Genomic DNA, 9,880 nt, shown 5'->3' on the forward strand with positions numbered 1-9,880 from the left:
TTTATGTATTGTAAAGTCCAGTAATACTACACAACATTCTGAATAATTCAGCAGATTGTTTTACCTCTGAATCACATCAAGGTAAGACTCCCCACGTGGGTACCGATAACGCAGCTTGTCCTTCTTGCGTGACCTGGTTGCAAGTTGCAGCACGCATTACAAAACCATCATAACAGCATGTTCGAATAATATATATTCAATAAATATGTAAAGGCCAAAATATTGTGGAAGAAATCATGCAATATACAGGTCCGCTCAGTTTAGCAACTCAGATATGTCTAAATGTCTAATGTAACTTCTACACTTTGGCATGGCATGATTAATAGGGAAAACAATGTAGCTTTGTAGCATGGTAATTAACAAAATGGCATGGCACTGTACATAAACTACCAATAAGATATTCCAGAACACTTGTTGCAAAAGTTGCAGAGAAATGTTACTACATACTCATATTCCTCAGGCATAATTTTCTTTATCTCTTCATACGTCATCCCATCACATACACCAGAATTGATCTCATCAAGAGCACGCCATTGTATCTACAAGGTTGAACCTATGTCAGTATACATAGGTAGCAACAGGTCTGTAAGAGAACTCACAAACTTTCAAGGAACTACCTTTGGGAATCCAACAATTGGAGTTGCTGTCAAAATTGTTCTCTGTAGAGTGCTAGTCCAAATCTAAACAACAGGACAGCCACAAAATAAAGCATCTTGCTCTGTTAGCTCTCTTGATAGGATCACAGACATCATCTGTTTCTTAAGTAAAATACTGACAACACTAAGTTGCCCTTGCAAAATAGTGTAACTAAATTTAAGGGGATTACTTACAGTTGCAGTTTTCTCATTTTTGAGGCGCTTTTCAATAAAGTTGGCTAGTTTCTTTGAGTAAAGCTCTCCGTCTTCACTGCATAATTATCAGGCAGGTTGAAGTGGTCTTCGTTAGGTGAATACAATAGGCTAATTCCCATAAGAGGAATGATTCTGCCTATGCTTTCTTGACAAATAAGGCCTCTTTTGGTTCATAGGATAGGATTATCGTAGGAATAGGAATCTTGTAGGAAATGAGATGACATGTATCTCAAATCCTATGAGTAGGAATAAGAAACAAGATGTCATTTGGTTGACACCAAAGGAATTTTTCCATTGAGTCTAGGCTCATTTTTATTTTCCTATGAAATGTGGAGGATAGGAACCAATCCTATGTAGGAATAGGAATCCATTCCTATGAACCAAAGGGCTCTAAAGGAAAAAATCCTATAAGAATCCTATCATCTAGAAATCCTATGAAATTCCTATAAACCAAAGGAGGCCTAAAATAATCAAAATTTCTAATGCAAAATTTCCATATATGTTACCACTTGCCCATTACTCCAATAACTAAAAAATGGTGACTTGAGCATATAAAGGTATCATCTGAAGGTATCAGATTAGAGAAGCAAACCTTAGCACCGTGTCACCGCCAACTCTTCCTCTAACATTGTGTAAACTCTCACCATGCCTGGTAAGCAAAATAGGCCGAGGCGCAAGATGAGAATTCACCTGCAGTTGCATATTAAGGAAGGATGTGTCACAAATTAAAAGTGCACTAATGACACTCCATTGTTAACACTCCAAATAAACTTTGAAGCAACCACAAAATATGAGCATTTCCATAATGGGAAGATATTATACTTGCTTCCGAAACGGCAATTGACTATTTATATTGTAAGAAACTAAGCATTGAAGTACATACCAAGAAAAAGACAATGCGCCCAGGGAGATAGCCACTGATATTGTTCACCTGGTACAAGGTGGCAAGAAGTTAGAAATTCGAAGAAACAAGTACCAAACAAATTTAGAATGCTAAGTTTCAAAATTTACAAGCCCACGATGACAAAACTCAACCAAAATGCTCGGTTTTGTGTAAAGAACCTAGTTTTCCCAGTTATAAAGAGGAGCCAACCCTAGAACACTTAAAGGTATAACTGGAAACCTAGCCACCCTTTTTACAGGAATAGGAGATAGCAGTATCATCTTTGTTACCTGCAACTGGCCACCCTCCCCTTTTACCATATCAATCATTTTGATATATGAGCCTTCCTGCACTGGCTCGTAGACCTGCAAGAGGAATGCTACTTGGTTCAATATTAAATAGTTCAGAGAGCTCAAGAACTTTACTTGACAACACATGCACTACTAGAACATAATATAACTCGCAGAGCATTGAGACCTTTTCATAATTTGTCAAACGTTCAAGGAAGTCCTGCAATCCAGCTTCATAATCCGGCCTACAAAATTTTACACAGAAATAAGGTTATGTATATTATATTTGTAAGTACAGGGCGAGTTTTGAGGGATTGTCGGTTTCTAACTGGTCAGCATAATCAGGGCTTTGCTGAATTTTCAGGCGTACATTCCTTTCGATTATGTTTCGATCATTACATATTGTCTCCAGAAATATTATCTGCAGAAAGTGCATCCAGTTAGCAAGCATTGTCCAAGATGACAAATGACAGAAATGTACCCAATGCACAAAAACACATTAATTAGACTGACCCACAAACTGTCAGTGGTGTGACAGTATTATATGTTATAACTTTCATCAACATGAAACAATTTTAGCTCAAGATAATCACGGAAGAAAGGTCAAAGAACCAAATCTACTGTAAATCCAAATGTTACGAAATACCTTGCAGTTCCCTTCAGCCATCTTCATTAGCATATATCTTCTTTTCCTTGTGCTGTTTGTTGCATCAAATATACCAACCTACACACGATAGGAACTGGTCAGAAGAAACATTACATTGTTAGAAGACCACGCAGCATAAAGCCAGCTTACCTGACCTCCTCCGTGCATCCAGTCTATCATGTCTTCCATTGCTAAAGCAGCCACCTGGAAACATTTCAGAGAGAAAGATAATGTGGAAACTTGCTTACACAAAATTCGTTGTTAATATTCATCTTGTGGTGCTGTTGGTCAGCCAATCAAAATTTACATCTGAAGTAGTATGCTAAATTGAATTATTATGGCCTATATGGAACTTCCAAGAGAAGCATTCAGAATAATCCAAGCCAAAGAACATAGCATGAGTTTAAGGGGGCAGAGCAATCTTAGTATCAAATCCTAATACGTTAATGGGAAAATGTGAGTATAATATGACAATATTGCAGGTTCAAGATGTGCCAAATACTCCTGTTCATAAATAAATTTTGGTCTAGCAATCACAAGGACTAAATTGTTCAAACTACCATGGTAGCATTTATTAGTTACCTAAATATGTGTATAAAACAAGTTGTTAAATGGGAGGGTATAAAACGAAAATTGTGAGGCATTCGTGTTCAAAACGTAGAATGATGTATTTGTGAGCACGAAGAGTTATATAGAATTTAGAGTTTTACTTAGCAACAAATTGTAGAACAAAGTCTGCTGACCTCATTACGTGCCTCGATCCCCTCTTGGTTATCAGGGCGGAAAAAATCTGCAGACTGAACCAATGAAACTACAAAATTGTCAGATTTCTCTACAGTAAACTGTAATTTTACTAACATAGACGCAAATAACTGCATTGCAAAAAACAAGATATAAACGCATGCATGTGACATGAACAAGCAGTATCACAACAAGAATGAGAGCCAAAGATATATTCATGTGTACAGTAACAATGTAGATAGAAGTATGAACAAAATAATAAACTTGCTCAGCCAATGTGCGAATGAATTTAATAAATGCATAGCTGGTGACATTCAATGTTTACTGAGAAGACTGATGGACCTATATACACAATACGAAAAAGATGTTAAAAGTTATTTTCTTTATACCAGTGAACAATGAAACAGCATGATAAAAAGATAGCTGTGATAACAATCATTATTAATACACCAACAGATCAGTGATGTATAAAGGCAAATATGGATAGAGTAACTGAAAATAAAATACGGTGTCATGTAAAGAATATAAATGCCATATACTTAAACAAAAAAGTGTGAAGATAATGTATCAAATGACAGATCTTAGTACCTGATTCGCTCCATGCTTCAGACGGCGGTACTACACATACAGTTTCAACAGAGAGAGAGTGAGTTCAGTGTATTTTCCATAATCCAAGAATATCTACCGGTTGTACACGATAAATAATGTGGACTAGAATATAATCACCTTTCCAACGTTGAAATGTTTTGTTTCATGACCTAGCCAACGAAGGTACCTTGTAAGCTTAACTGCGGTGAAGGTTTTCCCACGAGCTGGTAGGCCAACCTAATTAGGAGTAAATAAATCAGAAGGAGATCTTCCCAAAGAAGCATAGAAAACACTATATGAGTGTGCTCCAGCACAATAGTGAATCTTAATACATGATGCCAATTATGCTCAGCAGCAAGCAAATCATACTCCGTCAAGGGGCATCAAAATTGCCAGTTGTAATATACGGACATTATGTCTAAAAACTCCTAATAATCCCTGTTAAAAGAAATTGCACTAGTCCAAAAAATCAAGGAAAATCTCACATGCGAATGGCTCAGTTTCCAGATTTCAAGTTTCCTGAAAATCACAACTAATTTGTGAGCAGTGGAAAAATAACAAACCCAAGAACTTTTTCAAAACCTGAATATGCCATTCCAGCTCCCCAGTTCTGTTTTTCCACCCAGACCACAAATGAACACTCTTTTACATAAACTTGCAGGTACATGACTCGTTACCTCTGATATCTACGCACTGGAATTTTTTTTCTTCATTTTCTCTAAAACTTTTTGCCTCAGTTTTTAAATTTTGTGAAAAAAGGAATCATGTGATCCCAAGAGCCAAAAATCTGTGTCCACATTACTTTTCCTGATTAAACAGTATAACAAGGTTAAACTGTATAACACAGAATAATTGGAAATTTATTTTATCCATGGAATTATTTATTTGTTAGTAAGCATCTAGGTGTTACGTTATTAAGGCAGCTAGATATTATAAAAGGAAATGGTAGGTGCTATGTAGTAACAATGCAACAGTCAAATATTTATCTTGTGATGGTATCTGATGATCATAATTACCAGAACAATAGCCAGTTTCCGGTCCTCCTTTGATCCGTGCAACCTATCAGCTACAGCTGCAGCTGCAACAGCTCCGGCTGCTTCTGGCATGGCCTTCAAATATGTCAACAATAAGAAAGAATCAGGTATAAACTTTATTCAGTAATCTGGTAAAATATTTGTTCAACTACATCAAACCAAATAAATGAAGAAATGGAGATAATAGAGGTAATTGTACTAGCAATATCTGAACCTTTCATGCGGGTTCAGTTTATTACATCAACTTACAAAATGCAACTAACTAGTCCATAAACTTGGCCTGCAGTATCAATTTGATCCAAATCACACTAGCTTGTGCTAACAAAGCATACGTGACATGCCACGCTGGTGCACAAGAGCCATTTCTACACCCATTCCAGCCCAGGAAATTTGCAAATAACGCTCTGTTCTATCTTTGAATTGCATCAGATGGTCCTTCTCCTCTATCTCACTCTCCTCTCTTTCGAAATTTAGGGCCCAAAATTGCAATAACAACGGCGGCCCCTTGGGGTGACGGCAACGGCGACTGAGGGGCTTAATCAACGACGACGCCGTGTGTCGCTCCTGGCTCCCCATCTGCCCCATCTCCGCTCCCTTGGTGGCGTACTCGCAGCGGTAATTTGTACTGAGATGGGCTCGATCAATGAAGGATCATGGGTTAAGGTCACCTCAGTGATGTATTACAAGTTTACAACCAACATGTGCGGGTACAGATCTATGATTTGCTCAGTTTGGGTTAATTTAGACCGCGCCAAAAATCGTCAGTGCACCACATGCACATCCTTTGCCAACCATGTGGACACAGTTAGCCTGAGCTAGCGCCATTTGGACCAAAATGAACACCCGAGCCAAGTTTGTGGACTAGTTGGTTACATTTTGCAAGTTCGTGTACTAAATTGCAAGTTCATGTACTGACAGTGCAATTACCTCATCATAATTTATTCAGGCTCGCACACAGCCACACACCTGTTCAACAATCTGAACTGGGCATACAGAAGTTTCTAGTTGTTCATTTGGGCACTTACTACACGATTTGCTCAAGACTGATTCCGGCAGAAAGCTCTTTACCGTTTAGGATCGACTGTTTTCCTAATTATTTCAGTTTTCTTTTGTTACCTCATACTGGTTGAGGATACGAACAATACTGACCTTTGTTGATCCAAAATTAAGGCCAGATGCCAGGGAACATGCACTAAATGATTTTCCAAGCTTAGGAGAGACAACACCCCTGTCAACGTATAGCCCTTGTGGCATGTCCTTCTTTTGCAGTTGTATTAAGGTACCAACTGATTTTGACTCTACCATTCCAGAAACTTGTAACTTCTTAGAATTAGAAGAATCTGCTATTGAAGCCTCAGTATCCTACAAAAGGACCAAAACAATGTGGCATGGCTCTTTTAGAAAACTAATTCTGGTTCGGAGAAACACATGATATATTTTACTGCGCATAACTTGGCAATGCTGATATAACAAAACAAAATACGTTTTCACTCAAAAATTTCAAAAACATGTACTCCCTCCGTCCCAAAAAAAGTGTCGCTGATTTAGTTGTACTAAATCAGCGACACTTATTCTGGGACTGAGGGAGTAATGGATATCAAATAAATATATATTTTAATGCACGTAACTTGGCAATGCGATATAACAAAACAAAATACGTTTTCACTCCGAAAGTCTAAAAACATGTAACTGCTATCAAATAAATATATTTTACTGCACATAACTTGGCAATGCTGATAAAACGAAACAAAATACGTTTTCACTCCAAAAGTCCAAAAACATGTAATGGATAACAAATAAATGCAAAGTAACAAAAAGATCATGAATCATTATATGAAATGATAACTAGTTAACCACACATGACACTAGTTCAATATTAGTTGGAGGATCAATTTCAGGGAACATGAAGTTGATTATACTAGTGAGAAAATGACAATTGGGAAGGATATATCAACGAAAAGTAGATGCATCAGACCTTTCCTTCAAGTACATCAGACCCTTTTCTTCAAGTACACAATATAATTAATAGTTACAGTATAACCAACATGTTCGAAAATTGCTTTTGGAGGCCGAGCTCCATGGAGGCCTCCTTTTGCAAAATTCAAAATTCATATTTTTACATATCATTTTTTTTGAAAAAAATACAGATATACATGGAGGCATAATGTACATGTGTGTAAATTTTCAGAACAAAATACGGTGAAATGAGGGCCGTGTAAAAAAACAAATCTGGGGCTTTTTAACACATGGTACTATTCATCCTCAAAGTCCAGAATTTGTCTTTTTTGTACAGGTCGCATTTCAAGGTATTTCATCCTAAATTTTTACACACGTATACATTTCATCCTTGTATACTTGCATTTTTTTTTCAATTTTTTCTGAAACCAGGAATTTTGATTTTTTTTCAAAAATAAAGGACTCCATGGAGCTCGGTCACCAAATCGCCATTCTCCAACATGTTAGCATACCAACTTTTCCAGACTAGATCTTACCTTATTATGGTAACTATCATCTTTAAAATCTGCAGCAGCACTTCTTGGACTCTGAATGCCATCACTAAGAAGCATATCATTTGTCCACGGTGTTTCAGGCTGATCTAAGGATGCTGGGGTTGCAGCAAGGTTTGCTGCATATTCAGTTGGTGGTGCAGTTGGCGTTGGAACAACATAATGCTCTAAGTCAAGTTCCAAACTAGAACCAGATCCATCCTGCAGAATGGCATGAAACCACAATACTAATTAGCTTGCTATCAGCATTGAAGTGCAAAAACAATGCAAGTGTTAAAATGAGGAAATGATAAGCATGTATTGATTTTGCTAGTGTAGAGATTATCTTGTTAAGCAATAGTACACAGAAGGTAGCACCAAGAACGTATGGAAAGGGAAGGAAATACGAAAAAATCAGCTCCCATTCCTGTCCTTCAAATGGCCAATTACATCGTAAAGATTGAACTTCAAATGAAGAAGTCAAAACAATTCAAAGTTGTTACCCTTTTTTGTCTGCCTGTTCGACTTCAGAGATACTTAGGACACCAATATACCAGCTATTTGAGCAGAAGGACGGTACAACAAAATGCAAGCCTAGTAATGAAGCATAAGCATTGCAAAATCGAAGTCAGGTGCCCATTTTTACTTCTGTTCTCACCTCGGTCGCATGAGTGGGTGCTTCATTTATACTGATATCAGGAATTCCTCGGACCTTGGAAGGCTGGAAATTTTCTTTGTATACCCTCCAGCTCGCGGCAAGATCAAGCGGAGACACGATGTCGGCCTTGTTGAAAACCCTAAACTCAAGCAACTCATCGTCTCCATTAAGCCTGAAGTTTGCAAGCCTAACATCACCCTCGAGCATGCCCCCGGTAAGAAGCCGCGTCGGCCCTTCCTCAATGATGCACGGGGTCTCCGCGTCCTTGGGCTTGAGCAAGAATTTGAAGTCGAGTGTTTCTGCAGTAAATTCCACAGAGCACAATTGTTAGGACCAGTGCACACGTGCAGCAGTTTGCAATAGAGTTTGCAAAAGTGAATCATACAGTTGTATTCAGTTGAGCCAAACAGACCGGTGGAACAGAATAGAGATTAGAGAATACTATAGGAAAACACAAAATCCTGATGGTTTACTATTGTTGAAACGAGAAACGCAACTTGAGAGGTACAGCAACTAAGCAGTTCAGTTCGGGTTTCCCAGACGAGATCACAAAGCCCACTTCATACCAAAATCAAACCGATTAAACAGGAAAGTGCAGCACAAGCGCAATTAGGTAGGTGGGTAGTAGGTGTGTAGCGTGCATACCATGGTCCGGCGGCACGACGAAGCTGAGCTCCCACATGGACGCCAGCTCCCTCTCCATCGCGAGCTGCGAAACCGGAACCAAATCAATGTAAACCGGAACTGTCAAGCACAGAAGTAGGAGTAATCAGGAGCTGGTGGCGGGGTCCGTACGGCGCGGGCGGGCTCCCATGAGCCGATGATGGGCTCGGAGCCGTAGACGTGCGGCACGAGGTCGCCGATGATCCGCGCCTTCTCCATCTTGAGCGAAACGTAGAGCTGCGCGCCGCCGTGCCACGACCCCGTCACGGCGCCGTCGCCCTCGTCCCCGCCCATTCCGCCCCCGCTGCCGCCGCCGAGCGCCGCCGCGCCGAGGCCCCCGACGCCGTCCAGACCCTTGGAGCCCGACGTGCCCATGGTTGCCGAGCGTGTGCGTGAGACCTGTGACTGGTGGTTTATGAATTTAATGGAGCAGGGGGGTTTGGCTCGGATTGGGGGGATTCGGGAGAGCGATGGGAGTGGTGGTGGTGCGGGTGCGGAGTCCGAGGCCTCGGAGCTCGCAGTCGCAGGATAAAATGTGGGGACCACCTGGCAGCGGCGGCCGCCCCTTTCCTGTGGACGTGGCGGGGCGTCGACGGCGCGCGGCGCGGCCGCTCCCCCTTCCCGAGCCGGAGAATGTGTCCTGCCGGCGTTTACGGCACTTGTGGTACTTGCTAACGATTACTCCACGCCACGAAAAAATTATACTCAGAATGAATGACCACCAAGATTTAAATCTAAACAGCCCTCAAAAAAGTTGAATCTAAATTCAACCGGCATATCATGGTTCCAATTCACAATGAATTTATTTGTGGGCCTGGACTCAATGAATGTAAATTTTGTAAATTTATATAGAAAACTAGAAGGTTTACAGTGGGAGAATTTTCTAGAGTCCACCCCCTCCCGACCCCGTCCTAGTGCCTCCCCGAGCGCACGACCTCTCTCCCTCCCCCCCCCCTCCTCCACCAATCCCCCTCGCCACCGCCGTCGGGCGCCCCTGGATCTGGCCCGGGTGGTGTCGGCGGCGGCGGGACCTTATGTAT

General features: G+C 40.5%; 1 protein-coding gene across 1 annotated transcript in view; it reads right to left on the bottom strand.

Moving 5' to 3' along the window:
- The window catches only part of LOC119366063 (6-phosphofructo-2-kinase/fructose-2,6-bisphosphatase-like), a 10,171-nt gene extending 956 nt beyond the window's left edge, over positions 1-9,215 (bottom strand). Inside the window, exons 1-20 of the mRNA XM_037631730.1 lie at positions 8,973-9,215; positions 8,823-8,886; positions 8,178-8,476; positions 7,526-7,741; positions 6,183-6,395; positions 5,016-5,108; positions 4,138-4,236; positions 4,000-4,029; positions 3,414-3,467; positions 2,821-2,874; positions 2,671-2,748; positions 2,354-2,445; positions 2,212-2,269; positions 2,025-2,099; positions 1,735-1,782; positions 1,444-1,541; positions 831-906; positions 618-680; positions 448-539; positions 65-133 (exon numbers count right to left, since the gene is read on the bottom strand). Of these exons, the coding sequence (XP_037487627.1) occupies positions 65-133; positions 448-539; positions 618-680; positions 831-906; positions 1,444-1,541; positions 1,735-1,782; positions 2,025-2,099; positions 2,212-2,269; positions 2,354-2,445; positions 2,671-2,748; positions 2,821-2,874; positions 3,414-3,467; positions 4,000-4,029; positions 4,138-4,236; positions 5,016-5,108; positions 6,183-6,395; positions 7,526-7,741; positions 8,178-8,476; positions 8,823-8,886; positions 8,973-9,215 (2,114 nt within the window). The remainder of the gene's footprint in view (positions 1-64; positions 134-447; positions 540-617; positions 681-830; positions 907-1,443; positions 1,542-1,734; positions 1,783-2,024; positions 2,100-2,211; positions 2,270-2,353; positions 2,446-2,670; positions 2,749-2,820; positions 2,875-3,413; positions 3,468-3,999; positions 4,030-4,137; positions 4,237-5,015; positions 5,109-6,182; positions 6,396-7,525; positions 7,742-8,177; positions 8,477-8,822; positions 8,887-8,972) is intronic.
- Positions 9,216-9,880: the final 665 nt, after the last annotated feature.

The sequence above is a fragment of the Triticum dicoccoides genome, chromosome 1A, assembly GCF_002162155.2.
Source record: "Triticum dicoccoides isolate Atlit2015 ecotype Zavitan chromosome 1A, WEW_v2.0, whole genome shotgun sequence".
Taxonomy (NCBI): Eukaryota; Viridiplantae; Streptophyta; class Magnoliopsida; order Poales; family Poaceae; genus Triticum; species Triticum dicoccoides.